General features: G+C 38.4%; 1 protein-coding gene across 23 annotated transcripts in view; it reads left to right on the forward strand.

Moving 5' to 3' along the window:
• FKTN (fukutin) overlaps positions 1-23892 on the forward strand; it is a 108553-nt gene that overhangs the window by 21524 nt on the left and 63137 nt on the right. For all 23 annotated transcript variants that reach the window (XM_070055202.1, XM_070055200.1, XM_070055199.1 and 20 more), the window contains 5 exons: positions 489-548; positions 5933-6136; positions 11062-11339; positions 14916-15048; positions 22332-22461. In XM_070055202.1, coding sequence (XP_069911303.1) covers positions 489-548; positions 5933-6136; positions 11062-11339; positions 14916-15048; positions 22332-22461 — 805 coding nt within the window. The remainder of the gene's footprint in view (positions 1-488; positions 549-5932; positions 6137-11061; positions 11340-14915; positions 15049-22331; positions 22462-23892) is intronic.

The following is a 23892-nucleotide window of genomic DNA, read 5'->3' on the forward strand; positions in this document are numbered from 1 at the left end:
TTATTTTCTAAATGACTTTTGAAAATGATGCCAAATTGCTTATGTTGTTAAGCAGAGGAATTTTAATAAATTTAAATGTGGAAAAGCCACTATTTGAAAGTAATGATTAATTAGCAGTAGTGTTTTTAAAAAAATGTTGGGCTGTCTGTACAACTCTATGGTTAATCCAAGACATTGGAATGACAATTTACCTTTAAGCCAAGGAGCATATTACAAGCTGTCCTCCTTGTAATATGAACTGTGGTCTTAAATACATTTTTCTCTCTCCTGCTCCTTAAGGACCAGACTAACTGTGTACAGGGCTTACTACACTTCAGCATTACTTGTCTAAAGAATTAATATTTTAAAATGTAACCAGCTTTTGACTTGTAATACTAACATCAGTAATGAAACACTACTAATTATGCAGTTTGACCCTCATTCTTACCCTAAATGTAATATTTCATGCTGAGCTCTGTATTTACTAAAATAATTTTTTATCTTCCTAGAATGGAGCTGCTTTATCAAAATCCAAAGGAAGCAGAATTGGATTTGATAGCTCACAATGGGTATGTACAATAAACAAGAAATTCTTTAATTACAATGTTTATTTAGTTCATTTGTTTACACTCCATAAAGAGTTGCTGAAGGATGAGAATGGCAGTGTTTACCCTTGGGGTGGGGAGGGGAGTTTGGTAGTGGCAGGAAAGGGGAAGGCTCTATGCCAAGTATTTTTATTTGTTTATTTTATTTGTGATATTTTTAGAGAGAGGATGCCCACAAGGATTAGGGGGTTAAGGCAGAAGGGAGCATATTAACTGGTGCCTTAAACTCTAGGCCAAATGCCAGTCCTATGAAGTGCTTTTCATGTAGTGTCTCCTATAGTCCCTGTAGACACTTGGAAGGCAATACATATTGTTACTCTGAATTCATTTGGAGAGATTAAGGTTATTTGGCTTATAAATGCCTGAGTCCATATCATTTACTGAACTGTGGTGGTTCCCCAAATGAATGGTATGTGAAGCAAAACTGAACTATGAATGAGGAGAAATTAATGATCAGGAATAAAAAATCTGATCAACCTGTTTCCTTTTTAAGATGAAGGAAATTAGCAATGTATGTAATATATTCGTATTTTGTAAATTTGAAAGCCTGCACATTTGTAAAATATATTTTTCTTACTAAATTTAGAATGAAAAACAATGCTGGGTTACTAATAAAAAATTATATTCATCCTGTTAGTATCCATTATAGAAATGACTAGATATTTCTTGTAGATATACTTAAATCTTGGCTCTGTGTAACCAGAGACATGGAAGGCTTTAGATTAGAAGTGAATTTTCCAATAACCAAATAGTTTGATTTGGGGTCATTGCTGACATCAATTGGATTTAGACAAGTGTTTAAAAAGTAAAGTTCAGGCCGGCGCCACGGCTCACTAGGCTAATCCTCCGCCTGCGGTGCCGGCACCCCGGGTTCTAGTGCCGGTTGGGGCAACGGATTCTGTACCAGTTGCTCCTCTTCCAGTCCAGCTCTCTGCTGTGGCCCAGGAGTGCAGTGGAGGATGGCCCAAGTGCTTGGGCCCTGCACCTGCATGGGAGACCAGGAGGAAGCACCTGGCTCCTGGCTTCGGATTGGCACAGTGCGCCGGCCATAGCGGTCATTTGGGGGTGAACCAACGGAAGGAAGACCTTTCTCTCTCTCTCTCTCTCTCTCTCTCTCTCTTTCTCTCACTAACTCTGCCTGTCAAAAAAAAAAAAAAAAAGTAAAGTCCAGGATATCCTATTATCAGACTCCTCAGCTACTTGGTTTAGAAATATCAATTATTAAATTATTAAAAATGCCAAATGGTTTGCTTTAGGAATTTTGGGTACTCTGAGGGGAAAAGGAAGCATGATATACTTGGTGCACTGTTAAGAACAAGTTCAGAAACAGAAACAAATTTAAGTGATGTAATAGCTTCAGTGGAATGGAAGATCTTGCTTTGTTTGTATTAACTAAACACTTTCTGACAGCATCTCCATACCTTTTAGTAGAGTCATCAAAGGGGGTATAAATTCACTGACATTTTAAAATAAAAATTTTTGTATTGCTTAAGCCTTAAAATAACAGAAAAGGAGGGTGACTCCCATCTTTTTCACTGGAGAATGATCTTTTTTTTAAAAAAGGTTTGGCTTCCAAGATAAATGAGTAGGAAAATAAAGAGTAGCTTACTACATTGACTTCTCTTTTTACCTTAATTAATTACGTTGCAGGATACTGAACAAAAAAAAATGTAGTTACTAAAACACTATAATATTTGTAAAATAAAAAGGAAAGGAGAAAGTACTAAGGTGTTTTTGTTCTAATCGTTTCAAAAAAAGTCAAAGGTAAAATCTTATCAATAAGTGTGATATTGAACCCTGATGAAATTGTAGAATTAGTAATTAAGTAGAAGACGTGAGAGCACTTAGAAAAGGATAATAAATAGTAACTAGCCCTTTACTAAGAACAAATCCTGACAAGCCCTTTGTAGATTTTAATAAAATTTTAATACACAGATAGATGAATGGGCTGTTATGGCCTCAGCATATCCAATTTTCAACAAGACATTTTTTGTTTTGTAAACAAAACAAGTTATTGAAGGCCAGGTGATAATATTGAAGGTTACGTTGATTTAGAATTTATTGAACTTAGTCAATTGGATATCTGTTTCCAAGGAACATTATGAGTGTGCTAATCTCTATTTATATTAATAATTGTGTTGAAACAAGAAATATGTTCATCTAATTTGTATTTAATAATAAAATGAGGTTCATTCAGCAAATATTAAAGTACCTTCTATGTAATTATTTAAAACTTTTGCTCATCAAAAGACACCATGATGGATAACTGCAAACTAGAAAATATTTGCAAAACAGGTATCTGAAAAAGGACTGGTATCTAAGTTACATAAAGAACTCCTACAATTCAATAACAGATTTTTGTTGTTGTTGTTGTTGAGGCCTTTATCAAATTCCTTATGCCTTATTACTGAGAGTTTTAATCATGAATAGGTATTAAATTTTGTCAAACATTTTTCTGAATTGAGATTATCATAGTTTTTTTGCTTTATTCTATCAATATGGTACATTTCATTGATTTTTAAAATGCTAAGCTAACTTCATTTTTGTGATAAATACAACATGTTCATAATATTTATATTTTTCTTCTTTAATTGATTTTGTAATATTAAGTATTTTTGAATGTACATTTATCAGAAATGGTGGTTTATAATTTTCTTTTTTGGTAATGTCTTTGTCAGGTTTTGCTGTTAGTATTATACTGGCCTCATAGTATCAGTTGGCAAGTATTCTCTCTTGCTCAGCTTTCTGAAAGGGTTTTTGTAGAAACATAAAACATCTTTTCCTTAAAACTTTGATAGAATTCACTGGTGAACTGTCAGAGTTTTTGGTCATTGTTTTGGGAAGTTTTATTTTATTTTAAGTTTTTTTATTTATTTATTTTGGAAAGAGTTACAGAGAGAGAGGAAGAGACACACAGAGAGATCATCCATCTGCTGGATCCCTCACCAGATGGCCAGAATACCAAGAGCTTCTTCTGGGTCTCCCACATGGGTACAGAGGCCCACGTACATGGGCCGTCTTGTGCTGCTTTTCCCAGGCCATTAGCAAGGAGCTGGATTGGAAGTGGAACAGACTGAACATGAACCGGCACCCATAAGGGATGCTGGGTCTCAGCTGGCAGCTTTACATACTATATCCTGATAACAGACCCCAAGGGTTTTTATTTTTTAAATAACAAATTCAGTTTCCCTAGTAGGTAATAGGGCAATTCAGAGTTCCTGTTGTATCTTACTGTAGCTTCAAGTAGTATTTTTAAGAAATTTGTCCATTTCATCTAAATTGTGGAATTGTTTTGGTCTAAGGTTGTTTATTGTAACCAACTTTTTATTTAGCTGTTTCTCCAGCTAACAGACAACACTGTAGGGCAGGTATTGTTAGATTCTTGGCATTTGCAGAATTCTGCATTAAGAGCAAATGATAAAAGATGATTTCTTAATCTAATTTTTTCCTGATATAGACTCTAGATATCTTGGTTTATATCTTGTATGTATTTTTATAAGTTCCTGCAGATGTTGTAAACAAGTATTTGTTCTTAATTCCATGAAGGTCCTTTTTGATGGGCATACAATTCCTTTATTTATTTATTTATTTTTAAATATATCACCTTTATTTATTTATTTATTTGTTTGACAGGCAGAAAACCAGAGCCAGAGAGAGAGAGAGAGGTCTTCCATCCATTGGCTCACTCCCCAGATGGCTGCAATGGCCGGAACTGGGCTGATCAGGAGCCAGGAGCTTCTTCTGGGTCCCCTATGCGGGTGCAGGGTCCCAAGGACTTGGGCCATCTTCTACTGCTTTCCTAGGCCTTAGCAGAAAGCTGGATCAGAAGTAGAGCAGCTAGGACTCGAACCAGCGCCCACATGGAATCCCGGCACTACAGGCATAGCTTCACCCACTGTGCCACAGTGCCAGCCCCCATACAATCCCTTTAAATTCGATATTATCTTCATTAAAGCAGGCTGTTAAGCCATAATGTATTCCAGTTATTTTATTTATTTTTGCTACTCCTTGGAATCACCTAGTTGTAAGTGTGATTTTTGTGTGCTTTCATCTAACTTTTTTATTTTTTTGGCAGGCAGAGTTAGACAGTGAGAGAGAGAGAGAGACAGAGAGAAAGGTCTTCCCTCCGTTGGTTCACCTTGCACATGGCCACTACGGCTGGTGCGCTGCACCAATCCAAAGCCAGGAGCCAGATGCTTCCTCCTGGACCCCCTATGCGTGTGCAGGGCCCAAGCACTTGGACCGTCCTCCACTGCGCTCCTGGGCCACAGCAGAGAGCTGGACTGGAAGAGGAGCAACTGGGACAGAACCGGCGCCCCAACTGGGACTAGAACCCGGGGTACCGGCGCCACAGGTGGAGGATTAGCCTAGTGAGCCGCGACACTGGCCACTTTCATCTAACTTTGAAATTTGTTTTCTGAGGAGAGAATACTTACTGCCCAACAGAATTATATTTTAAAATGTTGTATTATTAAAAAATCAGCTGTGTGGCCGGCGCCGCGGCTCACTAGGCTAATCCTCCACCTAGCGGCGCCGGCACCCCAGGTTCTAGTCCCGGTTGGGGCGCCGGATTCTTTCCCGGTTGCCCCTCTTCCAGGCCAGCTCTCTGCTGTGGCCCAGGAAGGCAGTAGAGGATGGCCCAAGTGCTTGGGCCCTGCACCCCATGGGAGACCAGGAAAAGCACCTGGCTCCTGCCTTCGGATCAGCGCGGTGCGCTGGCCACAGCGCGCCAGCCGTGGCGGCCATTGGAGGGTAAACCAACGGCAAAAGGAAGACCTTTCTCTCTGTCTTTCTCACTATCCACTCTGCCTGTCAAAAAAAAAAATCAGCTGTGTATGGGAATGACCAAGCAGGCAGTGTATTTTGGTCTCTCTTGCTTAGAAAGGTCATTAGGCAGCATTACAAATAGGAAGAAAGGTGGCAAATGGAATTGATGTTTGGTTTTGAAAGACTGGCCTTACAATTTTTAAAAACTGGCATATCTGATTATTTTCTCCCTCACTTTTATTGGAAAAGATTTAGCTAATACCAAAAGAATAACTTATAAGTCCAAAATTTTATCTCAGATGCTATCTGCTTAATAAAGATTTCCTCATCCATTTGACTTACAGTTACTTAATAGCTTACTGATAGTATATTGTATACATTTAAATTATAGCTTTAAAAGACTGTGTACTCCTTGAGAGTAGGGACTTTATATGTTATTTGTTTGTTTTAGTGCAATGATAAACATAGTATCTGTTGGGTAAATACTATATATTCTTACAAAACTAAAGAATAAAAATTAAGCAAAGTAAGTTGCTTTATTGGTTTAGTGAAATTAACAGGATTCTTTGCCTCTCAAACAGCGTGCCGTTAAAAAATTTATTATGCTAACATCCAGCCAAAATGTACCAGTTTTTCTTATTGACCCTTTGATTTTGGAATTGATTAATAAAAACTTTGAACACATCAAAAATACTTCTCATGGCTCCACCTCAGAATGCAAGTTTTTCTGTGTTCCAAGAGACTTCACTGCATTTGCGCTACAGTATCACCTATGGAAGAATGAGGTAAGGTGATTTCCTTTCAGATAATGGTTATATATGTCATTTTCCAAATAGTGTGGGATTAAACTGATTTAAAATGGAAAGCATTTAAAATTTTTCTTCAAACTTTTTATAAACTGTAGCAGAAATATTTCTGTCTGTAGCTAACAAACAAAATAATGGCTGAAGCACAGGGCTGGCTTGCTTGCTTGCTTGCTTGCCTTCCTTCTTTCCTTCTTTCTTTCTTTTCTTTCCTTTCCTTCCTTTCCTTCCTTCCTTCCTTCCTTCCTTCCTTCCTTCCTTCCTTCCTTCCTCCCTCCCTCCCTCCCTCCCTCCCTCCCTCCCTCTTTCATTCATTCATTCATTCATTCATTCATCTTTATAAAACAAGAAGTTAAAATGTTGATGACTGTTGTCCACTGATGCACTGATGTCAGGCTTACATCTGCGAAATTCTCTCTTCGCTGGACTTATCATCACAAGATAGCTCTCATAGCTCCAGGTATCATAACTATGTTCAAAGCAGAAAATATGAGAGGAAGGAATGATAACATATATCTATTCTTTGAGGGAAAAATTTTGTTAGAATTTTCTGGTAAATTGCTGTTATATATCTCACTGTATAGAACTATATAATTACATCTGCTAATTATGAGGAAGAGTAAAGAATAGGTAGGTATTTAGCCTGTATATTACTAGACAGGCAAGTAGGCAGCAATCTGGTGATAAATATTCAGAATGTATCACATAAAGTATTTGTGAACTTAGTATCTCCTACTTGTAGTGCTGTTTTTGTCATTCTCTGGGTGATGCATGGTACCGGCTTGATTCTTGAGTAGAGTGCTTCTTAGGTGTATCTAAAAATTTGAACTTATCTTTCCATCCTGCTTAATGATTGCAAGACAGTCAACCAGTAGTCCAAAACAAAACACAAACAACACCTCTATTAAACATGCTAAAATTTGCTTTCTTCATTATTTGGAATACACCTAACTTCTTGATTTTGCTGTTGTTCATTCTGAGAAGTTATTTGAGTAAGGAAATTAGCATAAGATTGAATGAATTTAATGAGGTAGCCACCTCTGAGGGGATGTACAGTAGTTCTGCGGTAGGAGCTGTCTTAGTTATGTTGACCACTACTAGTTGGAGCTCGCTTTCCAGGGTGTTGGTATGGTCTGAAAGCTGTTTATGCTGCAGATGTCTTTGATTGCCCAAACGGTTACACAGAGCATCAAGAGAATGAGCCTTCTGTTTTCTTTTTTTTTCTTTTCGGCCTATAGTTCTGTGCAGGCAGTGATGCTTGCTTATTTTTCTTTCCTCCTAATTTTATATTTTGAAAATGTTTTTTTAAAATGATTTATTTATTTATTTGAAAGTCAGTTACAGAGAGGCAGAGAAAGAGAAGTCTTCCATCTGCTGGTTCACATCCTAATAGGCCGCAATGGCTGGAGCTGTGCCTATCTGGAGCCAGGAGCCAGGAGCTTCTTCCAGGTCTCCCATGAGGGTGCAGGGGCCCAAGGACTTGGGCCATCTTCTACTGCTTTCCCAGGCCATAGCAGAGAGCTGGTTCAGAAGTGGAGCAGCTGGGACTTGAACCAGTGCCCATATGGGATGCTGGTGCTGCAGGCGGCGGTTTTACCCACTATGCCACAGCGCCGGCCCCTGAAAATGTTTAAACTCTGGAAAAGTTAAAAAATAATGCTTAATTTTTATTTTTAAGCAAAATAATACTAGTAGTAAGTTTAAAAATATGAATAATAATATAAAGTTCATAATGTAAAAGAATAGTATCCGCCTCTCCTCTCCCACCCCTGTTCCCACTCCTATAGTAAACAACTTTCAACTCTTCCTTTATGACCTTTTATTAAAAAAAAAAAAATTATTTGAAAAACAGAATTACAGAGAAAGAGGTCTTCCATCCGCTGGTTCACTCCCCAGATAGCTGCAATGGCCAGGGCTGGGCCAGGCCAAATCGAGGAGCCAGAAGCTCTTCCATGTCTCCCATGTGGGTTCGGAGGTGCAAGCACTTGGGCCAACCTCTGCTGCTTTCCCAGGCACAGTAGCAAAGAGCTGTGTTGAAAGTGGAGCAGCTGGGACTCGAACTAGCACCCCTGTGGGATGCTGATACTGCAGGCAGTGGTTCAACCCTCTAGGACACAATGCCAGCTCAATGACTTTTTCATTTGTAAATGTCTCAAGGAATCTCTGAGTTGCTTTTTTTCATCCTTGAGACATTTATCCTGGAGCTTTTGATCTTTCTGCTCTAAAATAGACCTCTGGGCTGTGCTAGTATTATTTGTAATTGTATTCTAGGAAGTCTATCTTTTTGACAAAAACCTCTGTTTTCTCCTTGTTTTAGTCACATCATTCGAAGGATGAACAGTTCTTTCTAACTTCCTGTGAAGGGGTACATGGATGGTTGAAACCTTACATATCTGATAAAGTTTTAGATTTTACCTTCACATGGATTGGCTTCCACTGTTGAACAAACCACCCCAAAACTTAGTGGCTTAGTAATTGGTTAGGAATCTGTGATTTAGTAATTGGTTAGGAATCAGCTGGGCATTTCTTTCTATCTCAGCTAATCTCACTTATGCAGCTGCCAATCAGCTAGGTAGCCCTGCTTTTTCAGAATAGCTGACTGTCAGATGGGGTAGTAGAGAGGTGCCTGGGTTGTGTCAGGCTTATTCACAGAGCATAAAAAGAAAAAGCTTGCGGGGCCTGTGTTGTGTAGGGGGTTAAGCTGCTGCCTGCAGTGCTGGCATACCATGTGGGTGCAGGTTTGAGACCCACCTACTCCACTTGCGATCCAGCTCTGCTGTGGCCTGGGAAAGCAGTAGAAGATTGCCCAAATATTTGGGGCCCTGCACCCTTGTGGGAGACCCTGAAGTAGCTCCTGGCTCCTAGCTTCGGATCAGCACAGCTCTGGCCGTTGTGGCCAATTGGGGAAGTGAACCAGCAGATGGAAGACCTCTTTCTCTCTCTGCCTCTCCTTTTCTCTCTGTATTAACTCTGACTTTCAAATAAATAAATCTTTAAAAAAAAAAAAAAAAAAACTTGCACGATCTCTTGACACTGTTAAGATATTATGATTTCTGGGGCCAGTGCTGTTGCAGCAAATTAAGTCACCATCTGTAGCATTTGCATTCCATATGGGTACCAGTTCAAGTCCTGGCTGCTCCACTCCAATTCCAGCTCCCTGCTAATGTGCCTGGGAAAGCAATGGAAGCTGGTCCAAGTGCTTGGGCCCCTGCACCTGTATTGGAGACCTGGATGAAGCCCCTTGCTCCTGACTTTGGCCTGGCTTGCCCTGGCTGTTGCAACCATTTGGGGAGTGAACCAGCAGATGGAATACCTCTATGTCTCCCTCTCCACACCCCCTGCCATAACTCTGTCCTTCAAAAAAAAAAAAAAAAAAAAAAAAATCTCTATCTATGTCTCTATCTCTGGCTTGCAAATAAGTAAATATTTTAAAAAAATATGATTTCTCATCCATGAACATGAAATATCTCTTAATTCAGGTTCCTTTAGTGCTTTTTAATAGAATTTCATAATTTTTCTTATAGATTTGCACATCTTTTTAATGTTTTATTTATTGCTGCCGTATCTTTTTTGTTATGTGTGTGTGTATGGAGGGTATGTAGATGCAACAGTTTTCTTCTTCCAAGGCATTGTTATAGGTGTATGGGAATGCTGTTGGCTTATCTGTTTAGATGTTGTTTTCCAGCTACTGAACTATACAGGTACACTCTAATAGTTTATTCTCTTTATTTCTTTTTCTGAATGTAGACCATTGTATTGTTTGCACAGAAAAGACAGTTTGGTCTCTTGCTTTCAAACTTTTACAGCTACTTTCCTTTTCTTGATTTACTGATTTAGGTAAAATCCCTAGCAACAATATTGAGAAAAAAAAGTTATTTCTTTATGAACTTTTGTTATTTGGATGATGGACTTTGAGAATTGTCTTATTTTCTTATCTTTGTTCTGATTTTCCATCTTTCTCCAACTGTGTACCAACAATATCTTTAACAGTAGTAATTTATTTTGTCATTTTTCTGAAATTATCATATTTTTCTTTTTTAAAAGCTCTTTGTACTTTGTTGTTCTAGCATTCTGTTCATACTTCGTAAGTAAACATTTATCTTTTATTCAGCAGATTTAATTTTTAAATTATTTTTATTTTCCTATTAAAGGTAGAGAGAGCCTCACTTTGCTTGTTCACTCCCCCAGATAACTACCTGAAACAGCCATGGCTAGAACAGTTCCCAGCTTGAAGCTTGGAACTCAATCCAGGAATCCTATATGGGCGGCCAAGTGCTTGAGTCATCACCTTCTGCCTCCCAGGGTGCCCATTTGTAGGAAACTGGAGTGCAAGTAGAGGAACCAGTACTCAAGCCAGGCACTCTGTGGGATGCAGCTGTCCCACGTGTCAATGTAACTGCCTTCTCTCTCTCTCTCTCTCCCTTGGAAGTGGAGCAACTGGGATATGGACCGGCACCCATGGGATGCCAGCACTGCAGGCAGGGGCCTTATAACCCTACACCACAGTGCTGGCCTCAAAAGAACTATTTTTTAAAAATACTTTTGAAAGTAAGATTAGAAGTTAAATTAAGAATTCTTAAGTACTGTTAAGTACTATCCTTATATTAAGGTTATTTTATAAAAACTAACCAGAGAACACTAAAACTAGCATTCCTGTTCCAGGGAAGCATTTTGTATTAATTTCCATAAAGAGACTCTTTGGACGTATCTTCTGTTGCTGCATAGTTCCTCTTTTTGCTGGGTTCTTTTATTCTCTCAATACTACCTTCCACTTACCGCTTTTAAAAGTCTCCTGTCAAAACAGAGATTGTCCCAAGAATATGGCTTAATCCAGTGTTGGAATCACTTTAGTCTTGCTACTAGTATTTGGTTTTAAATATTCAATTTTGATTTCTCTTTGGTTTTAGGAAGGCTGGTTTCAGATAGCTGAGAATATGGGATTTCAGTGTCTAAAGATTGAGAGCAAAGATCCTAGACTTGATGGGATAGACTCACTTTCTGGAACTGAAATCCCCCTGCACTATATCTGCAAATTGGCCACTCATGCCATCCATTTGGTGGTCTTTCATGAGAGAAGTGGTAACTACCTCTGGCATGGCCACCTACGACTCAAAGGACACATTGACAGGAAATTTGTTCCTTTTCGAAGGTTACAGTTTGGTCGTTATCCTGGAGCTTTTGACAGGTAAGTTATGAATCAAAAGGGAAATATTAAATCAGTGTTGTCCAGTCATGAATTAATTTACTTTTTTAATTAAAATACAATATAATATGTAATTCACATAAATGTTCTTGGTAACTTTTTTTCTAAAGAGAGAGCACTCCCATCTGCTGGTTTACTCCCCAGTTCCCATCTGTCTGTTTATTTCCTAAATGCCTACAGTGTCCAAGAACAGAGAGTGGAGGAGTGCAAAGCCAGAAGCCAGGAACTCAGTCCACCACTTTGACATGGGTGGCAGGAACCCAAGCACTTGAGCCATCACCACAGCATTAGTATTAGCAGCAAGCTGGACTCAGGAGGGGAGCCGAGCATCTTAACCAGCATCTCAACTTCTAGGTCAGATGCCCACTCCAATAACATTGTTTTTACTGTTCCCAAATTAGAAGGAGCTCAAATGTCCTTCAACAATAAAAGGATAAGTAAATTTATACACACACAATAGGGGACTTCAGAAAAGTTCATGGAGGGGCCGGCACCGGGGTGCAATAGATTAATCTTAACTCTGCCTGTGGCGCTGGCATCCCATATGGGTGCTGGTTCTACTCTCTGCTGCTCCTCTTCCAATCCAGCTCTCTGCTGTGGCCTCAGAGAGCGTTGGAGGATGGCCCAAGTGCTTGGGCTGCTGCAGCCACATGGGAGACCAGGAAGAAGGACCTGGCTCTTGGCTTCAGATCGGCACGGCTCTGGCCGTGGTAGCCATTTGGGGAATGAACCACCAGTGGATGGAAGAACTTTCTCTCTGTCTCTCCATCTCGCTGTAACTCTACCTCTCAAATAAATAAATAAAATCTTAAAAAAAAGTTCATGGAAAAGGTTTGTTGTCTTCTAATTCTGTTTTCCATGAACTTTTTGAAGCTCTGTCATCTACACATACATACATACATATATATATATATATATATTTACATTACATACAACAGAGAAATGAATGAACTAGAGCTTTGTGCAATAGCATGATGAATACTGAATAAGGCAAAATAATGCAGATACTATAAATACATTGATTAAAAGTTAAAGCACAGACTACATTATGTTCATGGATGTATATTGATATTTATATAGTAAAAGTATTAAAAGCAGGGAGAGGTACCAGAAAAGACAGGATAGAGTTTATCTGTAGGGGTAATGGAGGAAGTGTGATTAGGTAGGACAAAGAACTGTGAAAACTTCATTATTCTGTGTCTTTTTGTTATATATATTTTCCTTCCTGTTTTTTGAAAACTGTATATAAAAATATATCCTTAGCTTTCACAATAATAAAAATATGTCTTATAATAAATAGTTATTTGAAGTTCTCAAATAAAATTTGATTATGATTATGATAGCTTATGATACTACCAGTTGGAGGATGAAGAAAGAATTCTTGAAGTTAGACACTGAGTATGACCTTCTTAAGTTAGACTTATACTTTCTTCACCTTTAGAAGTCACTAATAGTGATGTTACATAGTGCTTTAAATACCAGAATCTGATGTGGAGATAGCAGTAAACATTTTTCTTTTCCTTTAAAGTTTACTAGAAAAAATTTTCGTATTCAAATCTGTATATTGGACTCTTATAGAGAAGCAGTCCTTATCTGCTGAACTTGAGAAGTGTGACAGTATGTGTATTTCTTTGTTGGGATGCTCATTTTACTCTTTTCTCTTTTCTGTAAAGGAAATGTGAACGTAAGGATAGCCTTTTTAAATCACGTATTTGAAAAGCAGCTGAGTAAGATGTTGGAGACTTCTGTGTGTGTGTTTTTTTTAATGTATGTGAAATGATACCTTTTCTGAACCAAATCAGGTTTTAGAAATAAAGTGACCTTAAAAAAGAATAAGGTGTAGAGAAAAATACTTTGTTGTTCATTTATGCACCTCTTATTTTAGTCTGAAATTAAACATTATTCTCTTCATACATTTATGCATATTTTTCTTACTCCATATTTCAAACAAGGTTCTTAAAATATCTTTCAGTTTTTTAAAGCCTTGTAAATTTATTTCAAAGTTTAATAATTCAGTAAAGTTCAAAATTGTCATCAGCAAATACTTATTAAATTTAAATATGCTAGTAGATAAATGCCATCTCTACATTTTACAATTTTATATAAAACTCTCAAAGAATATTTGTAGAATAGGGGACCCAAAATATCTAAGACTGATTACCAGATTAATATTTTTTTCATTAGTGAGACTCTCAGGCTATTATAATTTACTCACATTGTCCTTTTTTTTTTTATTGAGTTACCATTTGCTTTTTTTAAATTTTTACATTTATTTTTATTTATTTATTTATTTTTTGACAGGCAGAGTGGACAGTGAGAGAGAGAGACAGAGAGAAAGGTCTTCCTTAAGCCGGCGCCGCGGCTCAATAGGCTAATCCTCCACCTAGCAGCGCCGGCACACCGGGTTCTAGTCCCGGTCGGGGCGCCGGATTCTGTCCCGGTTGCCCCTCTTCCAGGCCAGCCCTCTGCTGTGGCCCGGGAGTGCAGTGGAGGATGGCCCAAGTGCTTGGGCCCTGCACCCCATGGGAGACCAGGAAAAGCACCTGGCTCCTGGCTCCTGCCATCGGATCAGCGCGGTGCGCCGGCCGCAGCGCGCCGGCCACGGCGGCCATTGGAGGGTGAACCAACGGCAAAGGAAGACCTTTCTCTGTCTCTCTCTCTCACTGTCCACTCTGCCTGTCAAAAATAAAAAAAAAAAAAAAAGAAAGGTCTTCCTTTGCCATTGGTTCACCCTCCAATGGCCGCCGCGGCCAGCGCGCTGATCCGATGGCAGGAGCTGGGTACTTATCCTGGTCTCCCATGGGGTGCAGGGCCCAAGCACTTGGGCCATCCTCCACTGCACTCCCTGGCCACAGCAGAGAGCTGGCCTGGAAGAGGGGCAACCGGGACAGAATCTGGTGCCCCGACTGGGACTAGAACCCCGTGAGCCGTGGCGCCAGCACTCACATTGTCTTAAGTGTTAAAAACATATATTTCTCTAAAAGTAAGTTAATAGTTATAAATTATATCACTTCATTTTTTTTTCTTTTAAAATGCCAAAGTGTATAAGACCAGATATAAAAATGTTTTGGGAGTGGGTGTTTAGCTTGCATTTAAGACACCTGCATTCTGCATCTGAGTGCCTGGGTTTGATCCGAAGCTCTGACTCCTGACTCTAGTTTCCTATGAAAGCAGACCCTGGGAGGCAGTAGTGATGGCTCAAGTGACTGGATTCTTGATAACTGTGTGGGAGACCTGGATTGAGTTTTCAGCTCCCAGTTTCAGCCTCCAGCCCAGCTTCAGCCATTGCGTTTGGGGAATGAACCAGTTAATGGGAGCACTGTCTCTCTGTGTGTCTCTCAAAGAAATCTTTAAAAACATTTAAAATACATTAATTAAAATATGTAAGACACAGTTGGTGTTTGATACCGGATTTTCCAGGTCTTACTGAAGCTGCTAATTGATATCTGAGGTAATTGAAGAAAATCTGCTTCATATTTAGCTATTTCGCTAATGTTTGATATTTTGAAGAGGTTTCCAGTTGTTCTGGTTATAAATCTTAACCTTTTTTTTTTCCAGACCAGAATTACAGCAGGTTACTGTTGATGGACTAGAAGTTCTCATTCCAAAAGATCCAGTACACTTTTTAGAAGAAATACCACACTCTAGGTTCATTGAGTGTCGGTATAAAGAAGCTCGAGCATTCTTTCAGGTTAGAGATACTCAACTAGTGCACTTTTAAATAAAAGGAAATGTGTTTATTTTTAGTGGTTTGTTGGAGAAATGAAGGGACTTACGGAAAAAAGAGAAGAAAACATCCTTTTCACTTAATCTGTTTTCTTCTATCTTGTTTTTGAATTTTTGAAAAAGTAGATTAGGAATTAATCTTCAACTATTTCTTCCCTAAATGAATAAATTTAATTTATTATTTGGAAAAACTGATAGGTTAGCACTAGCCTTTACCTTGAGTTAAGATAGTCCATAAACTTTTAAAAAGGTAATGTAGCCTTCTTTGAAGTAGTCCAAATAGAATGAAGCCTCTGTTCAAGATGGACTGTATAGATTTAGAAAAGACTTTATTGAAAATAGTTTTTCTCGAAGGCTTGGCACTGATTTTGTATTTTTTGTGTTTATGAAGGTTTTGAAGATAAATGCTACACAAAGACCAAGTATGTTTTGAACTTTGCTTTATTCTATTGCTGTAGCTTTCAATTCAAAAAACATTTATTGAAAGCCTGTTTCCTAGGCTTCTGACCCTGGGGATATAAAGATGATTTTAAAGGGTATGAAAGTTCACCTTGGAGAGATGATGTGAAACAGAAGTACAGTGAAAAGCAAGCAAATTTGCAGTGGGGTTTGGTACCTTAATCCACTTGACCTTTCCGTTCTGGGGTTCCCTGCCTAGAAAACTGCATACACAAGGATGGGAATGAAACTGCAATGCCCAAGACTCACAATGGCAAGCTTTCTCTGGTGTGTTGTGCTAGCTCCTAGGACCTTGGCCTGACAGCCCAAGTAGGCTTTTTCTCAGCCCTGTTCCCCTGAATTTATCACTAGGGAGCTGAGAAATTTGCCTACCCAGACTCATGAATGAAAAGCTGGGAAACCACATTGTGGATGGACCTGTTCTAGTAGGCAGGTGTTGCCTGACGTACCTCACCACACAGTAACAGGAAGTGTAACAGATGGAGTTTGGTGCTTACATGCCATAAGGGAGTTTGCCATGGTTACCACCTCTGTCACAGCAGTTATCCTAGTGAATTGTGAATGTTTGATTTGTCCCTCTACTAAAATTGCGTGGGCTTCTTACTGGGAGAGATCTGATGTAATTCACCTCTGTAGCCCCAGTGTCAACCATGCTATTTGGCACAAAGAAAAGATCCTATAAATGTGAGAAAACGCCTGGAGAATAAGGTGTTCGTCTGAATTGAATGGTTTTTTTTAATGATACTTACTAGAGCTAATGTTTCAAAATACTGAGAAATCATTTAGTTAATGTCAAAATTTTGAGCTCTACATTTTGTCGAGGGCAAACACTGAACCAACATGTGCATGAAGAATATGGATGACATGCACTCAGAGGGCTTAGCAGCTGGGCGGAGCCCCATAGTTTCAGTGTTTAATGTACCATCAGATAGCAAGACCTTCATGTTGGCTAATGGCTTACACTCGTAAACCAGGACCAAGTGGAGCCTCATATTTGTTTTCCTGCATCTTTTGCTTGTACCAGGCAGATAATGATTCTTAATTTGTTTTTCTCTCCTGCTAGTATTTTGGCATTACTGATGTAAAGTTCCTAATGAGACTGATAAATTTTTTATCCTTATCCTCTTTAAAATCTTTCTTTCTTTGTTATTTCCTATGTTAGAGCCTTGTTTAAGTTTTCAAATTAAAGTGACCATACATATGTTTGAACACTGGGTGGCGCCAAACAGTCTTAAATACAATGCTGATTGTAAAATAAGAAATAAAACTAATCTAATAGATATTTTTATAAAGCAGCCACCTAATTTTCTTTCTTGGTAATAATTTTAATATAATTTCAAAATTGGATAAATGTTGCAAGTAAAATATAAATTTTTTTTTCTGACCTACTTGGGAGTAAGCTGTCAACCAAATGCCCTACAGCCTTGAATCATGCAGTATTTTCTAAAAATAAGAATATTCTCCTACCATGTCCTGACACAAAATACTAGGAAATTAACACATAGATTATTACCATTTAATTCCCAATAAATTTTTGCTGAACATCCCAGTAATAACCTTTATAATAAAAGGAATCACTTGTTGTATTAATTTTCCTCTTTAGTCCTCTTCAGGTTGGGACAATTTCTCAGTCATTTTGTGACTTACATGACTTTGGTACTTTTTGAAGATTGCAGGGTAGACATTTTTGCCAAATGTCCCTCATTTGGGTTGTCTCATGTAGAATTTGGGGCATATGTCTTTGGAAGGAATCTTAGAAGTGATCCTTTGCTCTTTTCAGTATTTCTACCCAAGTACTGTCTGATTTTGATTTGTCCTATAACTGCTGATGTTTACGTCATTAACTTGATTAAAGTGCTGACTGCTGACTATACTCTGATGAAACTTCTGTTTATCCTGTTACTATTATTTGGAATGAAGTTACTCTGTATCTCTGTAAATGTTGTTTCCCTCATCAAACTCCTTTTTCTTTAAATTAGTATAAATTCATAACTTCTTATTTTTATCTATTGTATTTTAGTTCATTATTCTCATTATTTATTGTGATCTTCAGATGGTTCCTTATTTGGCCAGTGGAAATCCCTTCACAATGGCTTCTGGACCCTTTTGACATGTCTCCGTCATTTTGGAGCACTTTACTGCTTCTTGGTACAAAACATTTTGGGTTTCCTTGTAATTTACCTGTCCCAGCTCTAGGATCAGCCATTTCTCTGAGTCCTAATTCCTTTCAGAAGCCAAAATCTACACGCCAAATTTACCCATTGCTGTTTGGGGTTTTGGTGCACTTAGGTCTTCCTAGTGGACCTGGGTATGATGTGCATGACTTGAGTATATTTACTTCTCTATCTTTTAGAATTTGTACATTCACATTAATTCTCCAGTTCAATTAAGCTGTAAATACCAATTACACAATATAAGGTTTCATTTCCAAATTTGTGACTACTTTCTCAAACAATAAGAAACTTGACTCCCATTGTCTGTAATATGTTAGTTTATTTGTTTAACACCCAGCATGTGCTTCCTTGCCTTTGTGGCTGCTCTTCTTATCCTACCTGGGCACTGCTGTCCCTTACTGGGCTGCACGCATGCTCAGGCCCTGACCTTCCTCATTTGTTTGCTCTTCCATAGGAATGCTGTCCTCACCTGAGTGGGCTGTCACTTCCCACACTAGACTTTCACTCTATGTGGATGCACTCATCACCAGCCCAGGCTCCGACAGCCTGTACCAGGCCACTCTTGGGCACAAAAAACTTAGTTGCTTTGCCCCACCTTTTATTTTAGGAGGGGAAGGGGAATAGGGGAGAAAGGGAAATGTTTGCCTTTCTTTACTTTTAATTATTTTCTCAATCTGCCAGGAAACTTAGAACTAAGATAGTACGTATTTCCTGAACTTGATCTTGTTGGGGCAAAAACCATTACAAAACAAGTAAATGAGCTCAAGCCTATTGAATTCAGTGAAAAAACAGAAGGGAACACAGAAATCTGTGTACATTTGGCCTGGGAATATCTGTGCAGCCACATTCTTGTCCTCCTTTGACTAATTTGTTTGAGACTGTGGGTTTCCCTGTTTATAAAAAGTGGGTAATTTCTGTCATCTTATTGGTCTTTGATATTTTAAGGGAAAGTTTGTGCATTTATATTCAAGGATTTTTCTTGGGTTAAAAATTAAATGGATGTGATTTTAAAAACAGGACATTACGTTTTGTCTTTTTTTGGAGACATGGTAATTCCAAGATTTATATGTATTTTTAAATGAACAAAACAATGTATAAACTATAATTTTTAAGTCCCACAATAGATACTTATATACATAATTGTATTCATGTGTATACTTTAACACATATTAAGAATTAGTTCAAAGAAATGGAATTTCTGAGAGTGTCTTGTTAAGAAAGGTTTATTGGAGCCGGCACTGTGGTGTAGTGGGTAAAGCCACTGTCTCCAGTGCCGGCATCCCATATGGGTGCTGCTTTGAGTCACAGCTGCTCCACTTCTGATCCAGCTCTCTGCTGTGGCCTGGGAAAGCAATAGAAGATGGTCCAAGTCCTTGGGCCCCTGTACCCATGTGGGAGACCCAGAAGAAGCTCCTGGCTCCTGGCTTCAGGTTGGCACAGCTCCAGCCATTGAGGCCATCTGGGGAGTGAACCAGTGGATGGAAAACCTCTCTCTCTCTCTCTCTTTCTCTCCTTCTCTCCTTCCCTCTCCCTCTCTCTCTCTCTCTCTCTTTCTCTCCTTCCCTCCTTCCCTCTCCCTCTCTCTCTCTCTCTCTCTCTGCCTCTCCTCTCTCTGTGTAACTCTGACTTTCAAATAAATAAGTAAATCTTAAAAAAAAAAAAAAAGAAAGATTTATTAAGGGTGGGAGTGCTCATATGAGCATATAGGATATAGGCCCAGTAGGATATAACTCACAAACCTATTTTTTTTCTGTTAAGATTTATTTATTTATTTATTTATTTGAAAGCCAGTGTTACAGAGAGAGAAAGAGAGACAGACAGAGAAATCTTCCTTCCAGTGGGTCACTCCTCAGTTGGCTGTAATGGTTGGAGCTGGGCCTATCTGAAGCTAGGAGCTTTTTCTGGGTCTTCCATGTGGGTGCAGGGACCTAAGGACTTGAGCCATCTTCCGCTGCCTTCCCAGGTGCATTAGCAAGAAACTGGGTTGGAAGTGAAGCAGCTGAGACTCTTAATTGGCACCCATATGGGATGCCAGCGACTCAGGCAGCAGCTTAACCTGCTATGCTACAGTGCTGGCCCCGAACAACTGATGATTTTGCACAAAGTTTTCATGTCTGCTGTTTAATTTGTTCCTTTTAGTCTGTGCAATATGGTAAGTGTTCTCCTTTAACAGATTAGAAAGTGCTTTAAGATGCTGTTACTACATAGTCATTATTGGCTGAGAATAGACTAATTCCTAGGCCTCTAAACTCCTAGCTCCAAGCTTTTTCCACTACTGCAAGGATTAAGAACATGTATCTTTCATTCCAATCATATGTTCTAAAAGAAGTTACAACCCAGAGGAAAGGGATTTTTCTTATTGAAAGGATTCTATATGAGTATAATGTGTATATTCTACAGTTGGTACTTTTCTGCAGGAAATTCAATTTCTTCCTAGGAGCACATTTTGCCTTATATCCCTATAAACCTTCTAGGAGTCGTATTCTCTCCTGCTGTATTATACCAACAAAATCACAGGATGTTAGGATATTATAGGCAGAGCAGAGACTTAATTACTTATTCATTTACCCATTCATCCATAGGTAATGTTCACATGTTATATGCTAGGCACCATTCTACATTTGTAGCTACAGTGATGGATAAATGTTGTACCTGCCCTTAAGGAACCATCTGTACAGTCTAGTGAAGATAATGTAAATAAAATCAATAATTAGAATTAAATATAAGAATTACAGGGGCAGGCGTTGTGGTGTGGCAGGTTGAGCCACCGCCTACAATGCTGGCATCCCATGTGGGTACCAGTTCAGGTCCTGGCTGCTCATCTTTTAGTCCAGCTCCCTGCTGATGCATTGGAAGATGGTCCAGATACTTGGGGCCTTGCCACCACGTAGGGGACCCGGAGGAGGCTGCTGACTCTTTGTTTTGGCCTGGTCCAGCCCTGGCTGTTATGGCCATTTGGAGAATGAGCCAATGGATGGAGGATCTCTCTGTCTCTCCCTGTCTTCTCTCTTTGTCTGTGGCCCTGCCTTTCAAATAAATAAAATAAATCTTTAAAAAATAATTTACAGTAAATATATGTATAAGCAGTTACTGCTATAGCTCATTGAGGAAACATTTCATTTGTCTTTGTATTTCTAGTACCAGACATAATTCTCTGCTCTGTAAATGTTAAACTGAATAGAAACAGTGGGAAAATAAATGCACATGTATTCCTGAGAAAATCAGAGATTGTTTCTCAGAGGCCAGATTGGAGACTTGAGATTCTGTAGTCAAGGACAGGGCAGACAAAGGAAACAACAATTATGAAAATGCAGAGGCTTGAAAAGTTGTGGTATATTTAAGGAGTTAATGTTTTATTATTCTGATAGCAAGTGTGGGGAAATACAGGGACGAGGCTGGACCCATAATCAGGGACCAGAACACAATGTGCTTTGCCTTCTTACTGATGCTCCAAAGGCCGAGTAGATTTTGTCATTAGGTAGTGAAATATCACTGTAGAATTTGTAGAGCTTTCAGGACCGGTGCTGTGGTACAGTGGGTTAAAGTTCCAGCCTGCAGTGCCATCATCCCATATGGGTGCCAGTTCAAGTCCTGGCTGCTCCTCTTCCAAGCCAGCTCTCTGCTATGTCCTGGGAAAGCAGTAGAAGATGGCCTAAGTCCTTGGGCCCTGCACCCGCATGGGAGACCTGGAAGGTCTCCGATTCCCGGATCGGCTCAGCTCTGGCTGTTGCAGTCATTTGGGGAGTGAACCAGCGGAATGGAAGACCTCTCTCTGGTTGTACCTCTCTGTAACTCTGCCTTTCAAATAATTAAAATAATTCTTAAAAAAAAAAAGAATTTGTGGTGCTTTCATCAGTTCTAGAACACTCTAATAATGAAGAAAATCAGAAAACTAAAGACTAAATAAATGATAATATTTGTATAAAATGTCATAATCCACAAGGCATTTTCTCCTTACATCTTCACAGCAGTCCTACAGAGTATAATTACTATCCCTAAATTAGAGAAGGAAATTAGATCTAAAAGAGGTTTGCTTATTCTTTCCTTCTCTCATTCATTCAAAAATATTCATGCACTATTCTGGTTACTGGTGATATAATGATAAATAAAATGAAGTCACTTTCCTCATAGAGCTTATAGTCTTCTAATATGCCTGCCCAGGTTCACAACTAAAGGAAAATTGAGCTAGTTTGAATGTAGGTATGCAAATCAAAAGTTATAGGTTCTTTCAGCTGTACCACGGTCTCTGGAGACCAATAGCATCAGTGAATGATGAAGACAACATTGAATTAGTTTTGCTTCAGCTATGCTTCAGCTCCCATAATTAGCCTCTTTTCCCCTGCCTGTCGGACTTGCTAAATTGTGAAGTGAAGGAGGAAGCCAATAAATGCATACATTTCATGCTTTTGACTTAGCTCTCCCAGCATCTACTCCTATATTCTTATTTTAATGTGTGATTAAGTTATAAAACTTGATTTTTATACTAGGAAAGAGATAGAATGTGGGGATAATTTTCAGATTTAATTCAGATGTCAGAAATGTTTCTAGCAACTTAGACATGGCTGTAATAGCTGACCTTTTTTCCTTTTTTTTTTTTTTTTTTTTTAATCTGTAGCAGTACCTTGATGAGAACACTGTGGAAGCTATGGCCTTTAGGAAGAATGCAAAAGAATTATTGCAGCTAGCAGCCAAAACACTAAACAACTTGGGAGTACGATTCTGGCTGAGCAGTGGAACTTGTCTAGGTAAAATTCTGTTGCCTCACATTTGTCTTTTTGTCACTCATCATCTAGCTTTAGGGTTGACTAAGATGATTTCAGTAAAAATTGAAGTATCATATTTGTAGACACAATTAACAATGCATGGAGCAAAGATCTATTAATTTCTTTAAAGACATTAATTTCAAGAATATGACAGACTATTAAGAAAGCCACCCCTTGTTTACTAAAAAATAAGTAATGTGTATAAAAATTATATCAGAACATGCAGACTATAGTTCATTCTCTGGTAGTTCTGGAGTTAGCATTTTATTATTTCTATACCAAAGATTATTATTGTCTTTCTTTAAAAAGTGTATTCTCTTTCTTTACTTATACATTGTGCAAATTGCTTGCATTTCACCAAAAGTTTCTAAAGAGAGGGGATTGAAAACCTTTTCATAAGGTCTTCCATAAACCTTTTTCAGGTTGGTAGTCTCACTCATTACATTTCACTGTTCATCTGAGATGGGGAAATGCAGACATGTCTATAGTCCGTAGGAAAGTTGTCATTAGAATCTGAAGGATTTCTGGCTCTCTCTCTACTATTCATTAAATCAAACTTCTTTGAAATTTAAAATTATTTAGAATCTTAAATTTAGTCCTGTTTTTATGTGTCCTTTTCATTACAGCACTAGTTGATTATAACTGTATTTGTTCTTTCTTGATTGTAACGAAACATAATTAAATAAAATATAATTCAGCAGCCACTTTATTTTTTTCACACACATTCTTTATTTTTTTTCCCAGTAACCTTTTTTTTAAGGTATACCAACTTCATGTATTTCATAAATACACCCTTAGGAACGTAGTGATTCTTCCCAACATACCTGCCCTCCCACCTACACTCCTGACCCTCTTCATCCTCCATCTCCTTATTCCTATTCACTAAGATCTATTTTCAATTAACTTTATACACATAAGATTAAGATTAACTCTGTATTAAGTAAAGAGTTCAACAAATAGTGTGAAAAAAAAAAACTGTTCCTCAACAGTTGCGACAAGGGCTATTCAAAGTCATCACGTCTCAAAGTGTCTTCAAAGTGTCAATTTCAAGTCTATCAATTACTTTTTAGTTGCTCTGTTAGTTACCACTTATCAGGGAGAACATATGGTATTTGTCCTTTTGGGGCTGGCGTATTTCACTAAGTATAATGTTTTCCAGTTTCATCCATTTGGTTACAAATGACAAGATTTGTTTATTATTTTTTATCATTGTGTAGTATTCTTTTTTTTTTTTAACTTTTATTTAATGAATATAAATTTCCAAAGTACGATTTATGGATTACAATGGCTTCCCCCACATACCGTCCCTCCCACCCACTACCCTCCCCTTTCCCACTCCCTCTCCCCTTCCATTCACATCAAGATTCATTTTCGATTATCTTAATATACAGAAGATCAGCTTAGTATACATTA

This window comes from Oryctolagus cuniculus, chromosome 1, assembly GCF_964237555.1.
Source record: "Oryctolagus cuniculus chromosome 1, mOryCun1.1, whole genome shotgun sequence".
Classification (NCBI taxonomy): domain Eukaryota; kingdom Metazoa; phylum Chordata; class Mammalia; order Lagomorpha; family Leporidae; genus Oryctolagus; species Oryctolagus cuniculus.